This window comes from Bos mutus, chromosome 26, assembly GCF_027580195.1.
Source record: "Bos mutus isolate GX-2022 chromosome 26, NWIPB_WYAK_1.1, whole genome shotgun sequence".
Classification (NCBI taxonomy): domain Eukaryota; kingdom Metazoa; phylum Chordata; class Mammalia; order Artiodactyla; family Bovidae; genus Bos; species Bos mutus.
Genome location: NC_091642.1, coordinates 46,058,548 through 46,075,834, shown reverse-complemented (window position 1 = coordinate 46,075,834; position 17,287 = coordinate 46,058,548). Strand labels below are relative to the sequence as shown.

The 17,287-nt window shown below is 37.9% G+C and overlaps 1 protein-coding gene across 1 annotated transcript in view; it reads left to right on the top strand.

Moving 5' to 3' along the window:
* The window catches only part of PCDH15 (protocadherin related 15), a 1,047,422-nt gene that overhangs the window by 712,226 nt on the left and 317,909 nt on the right, over positions 1–17,287 (top strand). The window contains exon 15 of the mRNA XM_070363570.1: positions 1,718–1,850. Within this exon, the coding sequence (XP_070219671.1) occupies positions 1,718–1,850 (133 nt within the window). The remainder of the gene's footprint in view (positions 1–1,717; positions 1,851–17,287) is intronic.

The following is a 17,287-nucleotide window of genomic DNA, read 5'->3' as shown; positions in this document are numbered from 1 at the left end:
AGATGGGGAAACAGTGGAAACAGTGTCAGACTTTTTATTTTGGGGGCTCCAAAATCACTGCAGATGGTGACTGCAGCCATGAAATTAAAAGACGCTTACTCCTTGGAAGGAAAGTTATGACAAACCTAGATAGCATATTCAAAAGCAGAGACATTACTTTGCCAACAAAGGTTCGTCTAGTCAAGGCTATGGTTTTTTCCAGTAGTCATGTATGGATGTGAGAGTTGAACTGTGAAGAAAGCTGAACGCTGAAGAATTGATGCTTTTGAATTATGGTGTTGGAGAAGACACTTGAGAGTCCCTTGGACTACAAGGAGATCCAACCAGTCCATTCTGAAGGAGATCAGCCCTGGGATTTCTTTGGAAGGAATGATGCTAAAGCTGAAACTCCAGTACTGTGGCCACCTCATGTGAAGAGTTGACTCATTGGAAAAGACTCTGATGCTGGGAGGGATTGGGGGCAGGAGGAGAAGGGGACAACAGAGGATGAGATGGCTGGATGGCATCACTGACTCGATGGACGTGAGTCTGAGTGAACTCTGGGAGTTGGTGATGGACTTGGAGGCCTGGTGTGCTGCAATTCATGGGGTGGCAAAGAGTTGGACACGACTGAGTGACTGAACTGAACTGAACTGATGATCTGTATTTCTCTTAAGAGCTTTCAAAGTAAACAAATATAGATTAATAATCTCAGAAAAATGTTTTCAGTAACATGTTTTTAACTGATGCACTTAAAGATTTTTGGGCTACTTTAAGAAAATTTTAGCCCCCAAATAGAAACTGTAAGAAATGTGTTTTGAATAAAAAGGCATGATTTTGTTAAAGTAAGTTAAAGCATACACTTAGGCAGTGGTGGTATGTTTTAATGATAGAATACTAACTTTGTAAACCCCAGGTCTCATTAATATAGTCTAGACTACATTTCTTCTGTACCAATCTTGAATATGTTGCTTCTTCAGATTTTGCTACTTAAGGAAATTTCAGAGTTTAGATATATCAATAAAGGTGATTATATCAATGCTAATGGTTTTGTCCTTCTAATAGTAGAATAACTTGTGTCCCTCAAAAACAAATGTCGATCGATCTAAGCCTTCAGTTAAATCTAACTTCCAAATTTTTATATTATACTCTTTAAAGAAGACTTAAAAACAGATTTGGTATTGTTTGCAACTATTTTACACAACTGTTACTTTATGATCCTGACTCTTGACATGCATTTCATTAAGCCATTGATGTCAGCAAAAAAGCTAATAAAACACAGCCCATATTTTGTTTTCTGTGTTATTTTAATCAATACTCCCTCTGCTGGTTTAATAGGAAGAAATCCCCAAGGACAGCTCTTATTACCAAATATTTAGAGTAGTTTTTTTGCTATTAGAGAAGCATTACAAAATAAAGTCAAAAGTCAAGGCAATTTAATTCATTACCTCTATTTGCACAGTTATTTATTTTTAATTCACACTATTAATCTAAGTAGGAAAAATCCATACCTGAGACATGTTTTTTTTTTTCTTTTGCTAAGATAATTTCATAAAAACATCATCTTTTGGTAGTAGCTTTTGTTTTTCCACCCTTTTATTCTGAATTGCTTTATTATTTCCCATAAAAATTCAGAATTTCTCTCTCCTGTAAACCCAACAACAGAATATCAAATGCACTCTGTCATTAAATGTGATGTAGATTTTTACCCGTCTTGTTTGCTTCTCTTTCTCTGCAGGCATTCCATCTGCACTGTGTACATTGAAGTGCTTCCTCCAAATAATCAAAGCCCTCCTCGCTTTCCCCAGCTGATGTATAGCCTTGAAATCAGTGAGGCCATGAGGATCGGTGCTGTTTTATTAAATCTACAGGTATGCTCCTTAGTTTACATATAAAATTCTAGCAACAACCTTGAAGGCTAATGGGTTTAATATCCATGCAAGAAGGGAGAAAACCTCACATGTCACTTACACTCTGATGAATGACAATTCCATCTGGAAAGGAAAGTAGGGATAATATGGATGGAGGGTTTCCACAGCAAATCTATTCTATTGATTGCCACTATTGAAGCACTAACGTTAGCTGGCAGGAATTAGCTGCAGTCATCACAAGAGGGAATGAAAGGATTGGAAGCATGCACTTGAATATCTTATACTTTGCATCCAAAGTGTTTGCAGCTGACTCTTGTGTTCTGTCTTGGATTCCTTTGCCCCTGCAGGATTTATTTTTGCTGCAGTGTTCAGTATAGAAAATGACTTTAGATTCACCAACTGATGGTAGGCATTCTAATTCAGAGGTAGACAATTTTATTTTGTGGCCATGGGAAAACCTTGTAATTGCTGTGCCTCAGTTTATTTGTTTAGATGAAGGGGGTAGATTTAGGTGATATTTCCATTTGCAGCTCTTGATACTTGGGCATATGAGTTACTTGCAGAATGATAGCTTGATTTTCACAATTTATATATTCCTGGCTAAAGCATATTTGGCCAGAAAATGCTATATTTTCAACTGAACCTACAGTTTCAAGTTGGGCTACTTGTACTGTTGATGATAACTGTCACTTGCTATAAAACTCATGAGTGCAAGACATTACTTTATCTACGGATATTCAGAGGACAGAGAATTTATCATCTCCTGGTGTTATATGGGAATAGCAGGAGTTGCTGACATGAGAATTCAGGAAGCTGCCTTTGAAGATTAGAAATCTTCAAAGATTTTTTTTTTTCTTCAAATGTGATGATTTAGGAAAATCCCAGCATTGACCTTTGTCATCAAATGAGATGACATGAGGCATCTTGCAATCCTATTTGAATACACCCTCTCTCTCAAACCCTGATGATATAAAATTAAAGGTTCCACCGAATGTTTGCACTAGAAGGAGTGCTGAAAATAATGAAACATATCAACCTCATTATCTAAATGTGGGAAATGAATCTTATAGAAAGTAAATGGGGCCTAAATCAGTTGATGAAATTATCAACATTTCCAAAACAAAGCTCATTCTGTTATACCCCGCTCATTTTCTGAGGCTGCTAAAATTCTGGCTGGCATTACCAGATACTTCTTTTTACCTCTGCTCTTTTCTCTATTTTGTTGCTTTTTATCTAGGTAACTAGAGTGAATTTACTTCTGTTGGTCATTTACTATTAAAACATAGGGAAATAAAATTATATAAAAGTAAATATATTAGTAATAAGGAAATTTGGGGGATTTTAATGGATAAAATAGGCTTCCTTGGTGGCTCAAACAATAGAGAATCTGCCTGCAATGCAGGAGACCCGGATTTGATCCCTGGTCCTAGAAGATCCCCTGGAAAATGAAAAGTCTCTCCATTCCAGTATTCTTGCCTGAGTCCCTTGGACTGCAAGGAGATCAAACCAGTCAATCGTAAAGGAAATCAACTCTGAATATTCATTGGAAGGACTGATGGTGAAGCTGAAGCTACAATACTTTGGCCGCCTCCTACAAAGAGCCAAGTCACTGAAAAAGACCCTGATGCTAGGAAAGATTGAGGGCAGGAGGAGAAGCTGATGGCAGAGGATGAGATGGTTGTGTGGCATCACTGACTCAAAGGACATGAGTTTGAGCACACTCTGGGAGATAATGAAGGATAAGGTAGCCTGGTGTTCTGTATAGTCCATGGGATCGCAAAGAGTCGGAAGTGACCAAGTGACTGAACAACAAAATTAAAAAAAAAAAAATCCTGTAGCTTCTTTAGGAGAAATAAAGCATTAGTTGAGTCATGTAAATGATAAAATATAGAAAACCAAATATTAAATAGTTACATTTATAGAATAATGAAAATTTTTGTTTACCTATAATGGGAATTTATTTTGTTTAAACAAAAAGTAAAGAAAAATAAATCTTAGATTTGTAAGTTCAGGCCAAGAAATTGTACATGTTTAACATTTAAATATTTCTTAAGAATGTGCCTTTGTATAATTTAACTTTCTGTAAGTTAGATATAATTTTACTTCTAAAATGGCTCTGGTTTCATTTCAAATCCCAGAAATATCTTGGAACCGTAGTACAGGAGAATAATTCTACCTGTGAGTTAAAGATGAAAAGGAGTTGGCCTTTTTCATATCTCAAATTTCTCTAGTACAAAAGCTGAGAAAATACTTGAAGTGACATTTCTATTCACCCTTTGTGCTTCTGGTAGAAGAGAAAGAAAAGATGCCAATTGCGATGGCAGTCTCTATTAGAAAGAACTAGGGTGACACCATCAAGGCATTTTTTATAAGCCACCAACCATACACTTTTGCTCATGATCAACTGAGACTGAATTGAAACTAGTGACCTAAAAGTTGAAAAGCTCTGTCAAATTACTCTCGCAAAGTCTTCTAATAACAGAATGTATTAGAGGTACTTCTGGATACATTCTCATCTTTTTCACACACAGCACTGCCCACTGCTGACTCACAGCTCAATTTAGAAAGACAGGATTTATGGAGAAATATATTTTCGAAGATAACAGAAGACTGACTTCAAAATAATCTGTTTTGACTGAGATCAAAGTGGTTTCTTTTCAGACAACAATCTTTGTTTCCCTCCCCAGCCCCTTTCCTTTCCTCTTGTAAGTATTTTCCTTTCGTTCTTTCTAAAAGTTGTTCGGGAGGCTGTGATTTTCCTCAAAATATCCTATTAACGATATTTTCCCTAGCTGCTTTTTTGATGGCATTTCATGGAGGAAAATATTACCGGGAGCTTTTATTTTTTCAAACTTGTTGTGCTGATCAGCTTTAGTATTAGGTGGGACTTTTTCTTCCAGAATTGGTCAGATCTTGCTCTAAAGCATGTTCCTCCTTTGTAATTCTGAACTAACAGTGAAGCCTGTGAGACTGGTGTGCTGGTGCCAGAGCACACACTGGGATCCTGAAAACAGGCTGTGTGCCTCTCTCCCCAGTTTTGTTTGCTTATGTCACAATGCTAGCTTGAAATGGCCCATGGTGGGTGTTTTTATGCCATCAAAACTAGCAAATGCAATGAATCAGTACCCTCCAGTCCAGATCAGTAGTTAAACTTTTGCTTACACACCATTGGATTTGGAGCAAACTTCTCAAGATTCAGATCACTAAAATGTGTTGACTCTAGCAGCTTTCTGCATCTTTGTCCCTCTGAAATTTTGATCTACTTCCATCACTTTAAAGATGAGAGCTATGCTTCCAAATGTGACTCTATATTATACTCAAATACGATAGGTCTCAGCTTATTTTATCCATATAAAAGCATTTTTTTGCTTTCAAATTACCCTTATAATTTATGACTTACATTCTCATCGACTGTTTGACACATCCCTGTTACCACTAGTATAATCCTTTCTTACACATGGATTCTCCTTGTACCATCACCATCATCATCATACTCATATAATAATAATAGCTATATAATAACACTTATGTGGAACTTAGTGAGGCATGACTACTTCCAATAATCATGTGCAGATGTGAGAGATGGACTATAAACAATTCTGAGCACTTAAGAATTGATACCTTTAAATTGTGGTGCTAGAGAAGATTCTTGAGAGTCCCTTGGACTGCAAGGATATCAAACCAGTCAATCCTAAAGGAAATCAACCCTTAACATTCATTGGATACTGAAGCTGAAGCTCCAGTACTTTAGTCAGCTGATGAGAAGAGCCGACTCATTGGAAAAGACCCTGATGCTAGGAAAGATTGCAGGCAGGAGGAGAAGGGGATGACAGAGGCTGAGATGACTGGATGGCATCACTGACTCAATGGACATGAGTTTGAGCAAACTCTGGGAGATGATGAAGGACAGGCAAGCCTCATGTGCTGCAGTCCATGGGTTACAAAGAGTTGGACATGACTGAACAACAGCAACAACAATGAGGCAAGCACTATTTAAGTTCTTAATTGTCTCAGTAAGGACTGCCAGGTTTATATTATACACTCACACTCAAAATTTCAACAATTAGTAACATAAAGTGTTATTTCCTACGCACACTGTGTGTCCATCATGAATCAATTCTAGCTCTGAAAAAAAAATTCTACCCCTATTCTTCATGATTTTCATTCTATTTCAGAATAGTGGAACAGCCTCTACCTGGGACAGTGTTGTTCCTCTGACAGACTGAAAAGAGAGGTACAATAAACCACATGCTGTCACATAATGCTTCTTCTGAAAGTAACACGGGACCCTTCTACCCACATTTCCTTCACCAAACCAGGTCACAATTCTGCTAGTGATTCAATTATGGCAAGGATGTATAATCCTATCACTAGAAAGTGAAGTCGCTCAGTCATGTGGGACTCTGCGACCCCATGGACTGTAGCCTACCAGGCTTCTAAGTCCATGGAATTTTCCAGGCAAGAGTACTGGAGCAGTTTGCCATTTCCTTCTCCAAGCGATCTTCCTGACCCAGGCATTGAACCCAGGTCTCCCGCATTGCAGGCAGGTGCTTTACCTAGAGGCAGACATTAATTACATGGCTATGTCTGATGTCAGAGCCATGACTTCTTTTGGTACAGCCTTTGCTTTCCAAATCACTGCACACAGCAGCCTTGCTAAATGATTCATAACTGCCTAACATAATTTCCCATCCTTGCAACAAGCAATAACAGTTTCCTTACCACCTTATCTTGATGTCAGTGCTATTTATTTTTTGGGGGGTGTTTATTATGGTACAATCCAATTTTAAGCACTAAATTGTGAGTTAGTTAAAATGTCTAGGGTTTTGTTGCCAAATTTCACATTCTATGCCCATCTCAGGTTGGTAGTGACTGCTATATTCAGTCTGCATTCTGAAACTCAGAGTAATGGAGCTGCCTCTGTCTATAATTTTATTGATCTCTTGACTGAAGGCAATATTTGCAGTGGAAACACAACAAAACCCAACACAGCAAAAAGCAAAACCTCGTTATTTGCTATTACCCATCAAAGAGTAGGACACAATTGAGCAACTGAACAGCTACCACCACAAAGGAATGATGCACGTAATATCTATTCATACACCGGCCCCACTGGTGGAAAAAATCACAGGGATACTTCTGAGGTAATAGGTCAAGAATGTAAAATCCTCACATAGGCAAATAATTGCACAAGTTCATGGCAAAAGTCAGTGATGAATGTCTTATTTTCCCTAAGAAAGGACTGCCAATAATTTCAAAATATTTACTTTGAGCACTAAAATGTGTAAGTAAACAAATAAATGGGCTTCCTAGGTGGTGCTAGTGGTAAAGAGTCTGCCTGCCAATGCAGGAGATGCAAGAGATGTGGGTTCAATCTCTGGGTTGGAAAGATCCCTTGGAGAAGGAAATGGCAACCCTTTCCAGTACTTGTGTTAAGAAATTGTAAGGAAAGGACAAAATCCCAAGCATTATAGTTCAACATTTATGTGCTTACCCACTATGCCTATGTACTTGCAGTATACTTGCAAGATTTCCATTTTCTGTTCTTTATCCTACTCAAGCTGTTAGGAAACAGGTAGATATTCTTTCCACAGTGAGGCTACTTTATGGTTTGGCTCATGACCACTGTTGAACATTCAGAAGTCTCCATCTGTTTATCACTCTCCCCCTTATCCCAACTGCACAGTACTGTCTATTTCACTTTCTGGACAAAGAGAAAATACATATGCTCCATAAAAACAGCTTATTGATAGTCTTTTTTTTTTTTTTAGAAAGTCAATTTTTGCATATTTTGTGTAGTCCATTCTTAAAGATGGAAAGCTAAGAGTCAATTTTCCGAATATCAAATTCTGTGCACATCCATTGTTTTAAATAACAAATCAAAAGAGAAATTTAAAAATTTTTGGTTGGTTCAGTATAATTTGATAAATCAGAATGTTTTATAAGTTCTCTTAATCCAACTTATTAATTGTCTTTATTCTCTGCCATAATATTTCTCAAAGATTTTTTTATTTTACTGTTACATTTTTGCTTATAAATTGTGATTATGTTGTTGAAAGTCAGTTCCCTTAACCTGCTAAAAAGAAGTTATATCTTTTTAACATATGTATAACACATCACGTCATTTGGGCATGTTGGGGAGGAAGATGTTTTCCATTACCATTCCAGTTTTCTGGCTGGTCTGAATTAAATTAACATGAGACAGATAAATAGTAGGAAAGGAAACAAAAATTTAATAACACTGTACATGGAATAGGCTCCAGGTAGCTCTTGCATGGAAAATTCCATGGAAAGGGGAGCATGGTGGGCTATAATCTGAGGTCACAAAGTGTCGGACATGACTGAGCACGTGTCCATACAAACATGGGAGAGACCCCAGGCGGTACTAGTGGTAAAGAACCTGCCTGCCAATGCAGGAGACTTAAGAGATGTGGGTTTGATCCCTGGGTCGGGAAGATCCCTTGGAGGAGGGCATGGCAACCCACTCCACTATTCTTGCCTGGAGAATCCCATGGACAGAGGAGTCTGGTGGGTCGCAGAGTCAGACACACCTGAAAGGACTTAGTATTATTTCTAACATAGAGAATGTGGACTAGAATTTAGAGTATAACCTAGATAAAGCGCATCTGAGTTAAAAAAGAAAACTTAAATCCCCAGATTCTACTTCAAAGGATTCCTAGTTCTAGGTAGAATACTCTCCATAAATCTGGGTAGGAGATATCCCAGCAGTCTTGGAAAACTTCACCTTAGATGTAGATGAGGATATGGCGCTCCAGTGTTTGGTAATTCAGTGCTTCTAGTCTAAGACTAGGAGAAGAAAATCCAAGGGAAGGAAGGGGAGATTGACATCCATTCTCTAACTGAGTGGCTGATGAGACTTGAATTGGTGAATTTACAAGGGAAAGAGCATTGGAAAGAGATGTTATGGTGAAGTGGGCAATCAACAAGAGGATATGAACTGCTTCCTTGAAAACTTTTTCCAATTGTAGGTAAGATTAATTCTGCCTGGGTCCATAGATTTTAGTGTTGGGGCTTTCAAGTGTATATAAAAACTAAAGGGATTGTACCATGTGGAGAAAAAAGGCATCTACACCAAGGTATATAGAAAGAGGCCTACAACTGGGTGTTCTGTAGAAGACATGGAATTTCTCAAAGTGCCACCAGTTCCTCGTATGGCTGCTGGGGGTTGTGTCCCTTATCAGTGGAGTCTGCTGGTCCCAGTCCCCTTCCACACTTGTTGTTGTTTTTGTTGTTCAGTCACTCAGTCATGTCCAACTCATTAAAACCCCATGGACTGCAGCACACCAGGCTTCACACCAGGCTTCACCCTATCCCAAAGCTTGCTCAAACTCATATCAATTGAGCAGGTGATGTCATCCAACCATCTCATCCTCTGTCGTCCCCTTCTCCTCCTGCCTTCAGTCTTTCCCAGTATTAGAGTCTTTTTCAGTGACCCTTCTCTTTACATCAGGTGGCCTAAGTATCAGAGCTTCAGCTTCAGCATCAGTCCTTCCAGTGAATATTTAGGACCTTTTTCCTTAACGATTGACTGGTTTGATGTCCTTGCAGTTCAAAGGACTCTCAAGAGTCTCCTCCAACACCACAGATCAAAAGCATCAATTCTTCAGTACTAAGCCTTCTTTATGGTCCAACACTCACATCCATACATGACTACTGGAAAAACCATAGCTTTGACTAGACAGACCTTTGTCAGTAAAGGGATGTCTCTGCTGTTTAAGATGCTATCAAAGTTTGTCATAGCTTTTCTTCCAAGGAGCAAGCATCTTTTAATTTCATGGCTGTAATCACCACGTGCAGTAATTTTGGAGCCCAAGAAAATAATGTCTGTTACTGTTTCCATTGTTTCTCCATCTATTTGCCATGGAGTGATGGAACCAGATGCTATGATCTTTATTTTTTAAATATTGAGCTTTAAGCCAACTTTTTCACTCTCCTCTTTCACTTTCATCAAGAGGCTCTTTGGTTCCTCTCTACTTTCTCCCATAAGGGTGGTGTCATCTGCCTATCTGAGATTATTGATATTTCTCCTAGCAATCTTGATTCCAGCTTGTGCTTCATCCAGCCTGGAAATTCATATGATATACTCTGCATATATAGTACTGTTTCTTAATAGCTCAGATGGTAAAGCATCCACTTGCAATGCAGGAGACCCAGGTTCAATCCCTAGGTCGGGAAGATCCCCTGGAGAAAGAAATGACAACCTACTCCAGTATTCTTGCCTGGAGAATGCCATGGACAGAGGAGCCTGGTGGGCGACAGTTGTGCGGTCGGAAAGAGTCAAACACCACTGAGTGACTAACACACACACAATCTGCATATAAATTAAATAAGCAGGGTGACCATATACAGCTTTGATATATTCCTTTTCCAAATAGGAATCAGTCCACTGTTTCATGTCTAGATCTTACTGTTGCTTCTTGACCTGCATATAGATTTCTCAGGAGGCAGGTAAGGTGGTCTGGTCTCTTTAAGAATTTTCCAAGTATGAGGTGGTCCACACAATCAAAGGCTTTAGCATAGTCAATGAAGCATAAGTAGATTTTTTATGAAATTCTCTAGCTTTTTCTATGATCCAGCAGATGTTGGCAATTTGATCTCTGGTTCCTCTGTGTTTTCTAAACTCAGCTTGAACATCTGAAAGTTCACAGTTGAACCCTGGCTCAGAGAATTTTGAGCATTACTTTGCTAGCTTGTGAAATGAATGCAGTTGTGCAGTAGTTTGAGCATTCTTTGGCATTGCCCTTCTTTGGGATTGGAAGGAAAACTGACCTTTTCCAGTCCTGTGGCCACTGCTGAGTTTTCCAAATTTGCTGGCATATTGAGTGCAGCACTTTCACAGCATCATCTTAGGATTTGAAATAGCTCAACTGGAATTCCAGCACCTCCAGTAGATTTGTTCATAGTGATGCTTCCTAAGCCCCACTTCACTTTGCATCCCAGCATGCCTGGCTCTAGGAGATCATGGTTATCTGGGTCATTAAGATTTTTTTTTTTATATAATTCTTCTGTGTATTCTTGCCACCTCTTCTGAATATTTCTGTTTCTGTTAGGTCCATACTGTTTCTATCCTTTATTGTACCCATCTTTACATGAAATGTTCCCTTGATATCTCTAATTCTCCTGAAGAGATTTTTAGTATTCCCCCTTCTATTAATTTCCTCTATTTCTTTGCACTGGTCACTTAGGAAGGCCTTATCTCTTCTTTGCTATTCTTTGGAACTCTGCATTCAGATGGATATATCTTTCCTTTTCTCCTTTGCTTTTTGCTTCTCTTCTTTTATCAGCTATTTGTAAGACCTCCTCAAGCAATCATTTTCCCTTTTTGCATTTCTTTTTCTTGAGGATGGTTTTGATCACCACCTCCTATACAGTGTAATGAACCTCTGTCCATAATTCTTCAGTCACTCTATCTATCAAATCTAATCCCTTCAATCTATTTGTCACTTCCACTGTATAACTGTAAGGTATTTGATTTAGGTCATACCTGAATGGTCTAGTGATTTTCCCTACTTTCTTCAGTTTAAGTCTGAATTTTGCAAGGAGTTCATGATCTAAGCCACAGTCAGCTCCTGATCTTGTTTTTGCTGACCATATACAGCTTCTCCATCTTTGGCTGCAAACAATATAATCGGTCTGATTTCAGGATTGACCATATGATGATATCCATGTGTAGAGTCTTCTCTTGTGTTGTTGCTATGACTAATGCATTCTCTTGGCAAAAATCAGTTAGCCTTTACCCTGCTTCATTTTGTACTCCAAGGCTAAACTTGCCTGTTCCTCCAAGTATCTCTTGACTTCCTATTTCTGCATTTCAGTCCCCTATGATGAAAAGGATCTTTTTTTGGTGTTGGTCCTAGAAGGTCTTGTAGATCTTCATAGAACTGTTCAGCTTCTTCAGCATTAGTGATTGGAACAGATTTGGATTACTGTGATATTGAATGGTTTGCCTTTGAAACGAACAGGAATCATTCTGTTGTTTTTAAGATTGCACCCAAGTACTGCATTTTGGACTCTTGACTATGATGGCCACTCCATTTCTTCTAAGGGATTCTTGCCCACAGTATTAGGTATAATGGTCATTTGAATTAAATTCACCCATTCCTCTCCATTTTAGTTCACTGATTCCTAAAATTCCTTCCACACTAATTTGTTGCAATCTCAATACAGATAATTTTTTAAAGAAATATATTTTCCCTCTCCATGTTTTCTTTTTTAAAAAAATATTTATTTTTAATTGGAGGATAATTGCTTTACAATGTTGTGTTGGTTTCTGCTGTACATAATTGTGAATCAACCATAAGTATTCTTTCCTTCTTTAATCACCTTCCCACCCTGCTCCCCATCACCCCTCTAGGTTGTCATAGAGCACTGAATTGAACTTCCTGTGTTATACAGCAACTTATCACTCGCTCTCTGTTTCACATATGGTAACATATAGGTTTCAAAGTTACTCTCAATTCAGCCCCCTAATCCTTCCCCTGCTGTGTCCATAAGTATGTTCTCTAAGTCTGTATCTCTATTCTTGCCATGCAAATAGGTTCATCAGTACTATTTTGTAGATTCCATATATATGTTTAATATATAGTATTTTTCTGTTTCTGACTTATTTCACTGTGTATAACAGACTCTAGTTCTTTTACCTCAGTTCAACTGACTCAATTTGTTCCTTTTTTATGGCTGAATAATATTCCATTGTATATATGTACTGTAATTTCTTTGTCCATTCATCTTTTGATGGACATATAGGTTGTTCGCATGTAGGGGGTTTTGTATATAGTGCTGCAATGAACATTGGGGTTCATGTATCTTTTGAATATTGGTTTTCTCAGGTTCCAGGAGTGGGATTGCTGGGTCATACAGTAGGTTTTTTTTTTTTCCTATTTTTCAAAAGAATCTCCATACTGTTCTCCATAGTAGTAATATCAATTTACATTACCACCAACTGTGCAGGAGGATTCCCTTTTCTCCACATCCCTTACAGCATTTATTGTTTGTAGATTTTTTTGATGATAGCCATTCTGACTATGTAATGACCATGTAAGTCATGGTCATTCTGATCAATAAGGTCAGTTTTGATTGCTTCATTGTAGTTTTGATTTGCTTTTCTCTATTAATAAATGATGAGCATCTTTTCATGTGTTTGTTGGCCATGTGTATGTTTTCTTTGGAGAAATGTCTGTTTAGATCTCCTGCCCATTTGTTGACTGAGTTGTTTATTTTTCTAACATTGAGATACTGAGCTGCTTCTCTATCCTTTCTATTCCTACATTAGAGGAAAATTGAAAGGAAGATAAATGAATAAGAGATCACATTCACCTCACTCCAAGTCCCCAGAATCAAAATTTGTTTTAAAATGAAGAAAAATGCATCATACAATAAAAATGAGGCAGTTTTTCTAATTAGGAGTTATATATTCAATTGAGACATTATTGATGAAGTCAGCTACATGCCAAAAATGGAGGTGATCAGTGCAGTGGCCTGACAGCAGCCTGTAAAAAATAAAACCTTTAATTTGCTACCCAAGAATTAAGATTCCTTATTCCGAATATAAAGGAAAGTGAAGTCTTAATTTTTGTACCTACAATGAAAGTACAGGAGAAGAAAATATTTAGTAGATGCCATGGAGGTCGCAGACCTGTAGCATTTGGCATTTAAAGCAATCAACTCTGAATCTGCCTCATTTCACTCCTGGCTTTCTAGTTGTGATACTCTCCTGCATTACTAGGTGAGTAAAGTGATAAAGTATGTTATTCTTAAGGCCTTGACATAGTTTCTAACATGTGGTTATTCAAGATGGAAAACCCAGTTCCTTTCGTGCTTCTGCAATAATCAAAATATCCATTTTTAGCAGTAAGTTTACACCTGCCTGTAGAGAACAAATGTTAGTTATGAACAAGTTTTGAATAAAATGACCCATTTACCTACTGTTAGTTAAGGACATCCTTAGGGAAAGCTCAACTACCCTTTGTAAAATAGATAGCAAACATATATGGGAAACAGAGTAAAGATATAACTCTCTTTGCACACAGTATGTTCCTGTAAGGGTGAAGTTTTGAAATTAGAGGAAAATAAGTACTAGCAATTGTTCATTGATTTAAAATATCTTTATCCCTGTCCTCTTTTTTTTTTTTTTTCTACTAATTCTTTTATTTACACATGGACTTACTTCTGAAAATGAATGGTGATATGATAGAAAAATAAGTGACTTGAAGTGATCCCAGTGCCAGTGCTGATTTTTTCAAAAATAAAGAACAGATATAGTGAAGCACAGACTAACAAAACAGCCTCTGGGCAAAGTAGCCTATATGGCTGGTAAACTGAAAATGGGTTTTATATTTTAAAAGTTTTTTCATAAAATATAAATAAAAATGAAATTAGAAAACAAAAATATATATACAAAGAAGTCACATGTAGCCTTACAAATATTTTAATTACTTTTTAAGGGGGGAAAAAAGGATTCTGACCCTTATAATATACAATTGAGTACCATTTAAAAACAAATGAAACAGGTGAGCAAATTAGCAAAAAGTCCATTATGTTTAAATAAAGTAAATGTGAATATCTAAAAAATAAAAAAGAAGTAAAAAATATTTTTCACTCTTAAAATGAAGTATATTAAATTGAAATAGGAGTCATTTAATTAAGCTATGTCAAAATTCTCTGTTATCTGTTCTGAGTCTCACATTAGCTAGTTGAAAACAGGAGCAATATTAGTTATTAAGGTATAGTTCATATATGTGTGTGTGTGTGTGTGTGTGTGTATTAAGTCAATACATTGCTGTTGTTGCTCAGTCACCCAGTCATGTCCAACTCTTTGCAACCCCATGGACGGCAGCACTCCAGGCCTCCCTGTCCCTCACCATTTCCTGGAGTTTGCCCAAGTTCACCTTCATTGTATTGGTGATGCCATCCAGCTAGCTCATCCTCGGATGCCCTCTTCTCATTCTACCCTCAACCTTTCCCAGCATCAGGGACTTTTCCATTGAGTCAACTGTTTATATCAGATGACCAAAATACTGGAGTTTCAGTTTCAGCATCAGTCCTTCCAGTGAGTATTCAGGGTTGATTTCCCTTAAGATTAACTGATTTGATCTCCTTGCTGTCCAAGGGACTCTCAGGAGTCTTCTCCAACACCACAGTTCAAAGGCATCATAAACTAAGGATTAACTTATCCTTTGGTATAATCAAAAGACAGAATTTTAAGAGCTTGGGAAATAGAAGGGAAGTTATTGTCTTTTGGATAGCAAAGCAGAGATTAAATGAGACAGCATGTAAGCATGTTGATTGCATAGATTAGTGCCTAAAATGAAAAAAAAAAAATAGTTCTTTTTATTTTTATTCCTAATCTCCAGAAGAATGAACACTGCCTTTTTGTTTGTTTGTTTGTTTTTCAGTTAACTAGATTTAAGACTTTAAATGTGAACAAGATGGTACTGGACACTTGGAATAATGGATAGAAAAGTGAAATATCAACTGTACAGGAATGTATATGTTACCAAACTTGTCTTCTGATCCATGCTGGGGTCCTAGTCCAGCTTAGACCCCTTGTCTTGGGCAAGGAGATTATTTTTCCAATTGAATTGACATAACCAATAAAGAAAACAAAGCTGAGATTGGAACATCACAAGCTTTTCAATGGCCAAAGAAGGGAGAAGGGGAAATCAGTTTTTAAACCAAATTCTCAAGCCAATTTGAGCAGAGCCAAAATCCCATGGACTGAGGAGCCTGGTAGGCTGCAGTCCATGGGATCGTGAAGAGTCGGACACGACTGAGCGACTTCACTTTCATTTTTCACTTTCATGCATTGGAGAAGGAAATGGCAACCCACTCCAGTGTTTTTGCCTGGAGAATCCCAGGGATGGCGGAGCCTGGTGGGCTGCCATCTATCGGGTCGCACAGTTGAACACGACTGACGCGACTTAGCAGCAGCAGCAGCAACTATATATATTGAAGGGTCAAGGTAAAAGGGAAGGGACTGGAAAGAGTAGGAGGAATATTCCCAATTTATCCAAGAATAGGAGTGTGTTTTGGACCTGGAACTGAGGCAACAATCCTTTTTAGTCCTTGTGTGGCTTTTCCACTTGTCATGGCAATTGACAACTCTCCTGGCACTAATGGGTGTGTCATTTACCACACTAACGTATTACTGTGAGCATATAATGAGACTCAAAGTCTACTGAAGGTGAGCCTTCCTGCATTTGGGGGCTAACTGATTCTGAACAGTTCTGACTTTTCTCTTTGCAGCTTCCTCCTGAAACTTAGATAAGAGAAATTGGTTTCCATTCAAGGGAGTTGTAGGGAAACAGCCTTGGCAACTGATGTAATCCAAAGAATATATTCAATTACTTTATTATTTTGTTTGTTCTTCCATTGAGAAAGAATAATCATTTGTGTTTTAGAGAACAAAGTGACATTTTGAAAGCCCAAGAGATATGTGGTTAAGAGGTCAACATTAATAGTAATAGCATCAACATTTAATTTTAATTGAATGCAATTATCAGGCAAGAACTACAGCAATCACTTGAAAGCTTCCTCATCTTTTATAGTCTCAGCAAAGCAATAACTTTTGCAATGTCGAACACAATCCTGTTGCAGAGTGCGCATTCCATCTCTTCTGATCTAGACGCTGTGTGCTATTATTCATTATTCTATTCAGCCTTTCCTAGAGACTGAAGTTCATTTATTTCTTTCAGTTGTACTCAGACTTGCAAACAATCCCCTGAAGAGCAGAGTAAATCTACTCACAGGGCTAATCACTCTTTTTGTTCTAAGGTGTGCTTGATCAGCCTTAATTTTACTTTCTTGCAGTTGCTTCTTAATTCTTTACAAAAGCGAAGGAAAATATGTAATGTCTATTGACACTGGGAAAACTTAATTTAGCCACTGCTTTAGACTTCTGGTTCCACTTACCGGTGATCTCTGATGGCCTCTGGCATGTTGAGCCATTTCCCCCCCGCCCTGGCTCCTCTTTCCTGAAGCCCGTAAAGCAGGTAAAACAGCTCAGACATACTTGGCAGGAAAAAAACTAGAAAGTGGTGTGAAATACATTAGAAAGCAAGATACTGCCATCTCTGATCATCTGAGGAAAAAATATATACATTTTACTAATTAAATTGCTTGCTTAAGCAAAAGCTGTGCTTGCAGCATGCATTTATTTACTTGCCATCTTTTTTTCATTTTACTCATTTTTAAAATAGTTTCAGAAAGCTGCAGAACTTAAACTCTGTGCCTCAAAGAATTAGTATATTTTTCATCCTGAAGAAAATTCCTGCTGCCTTAATCTCACTGCAGAATTAATCCATTTCTGGAAAATATGAATGAAATGCAAGCCATCATACAGCAGGGCTTCCCTGGTGGCTCAGTGGTAAAGAATCCACCTGCAAGTGCAGGGGAGATGGAGTTCAATCCCTGGGGCA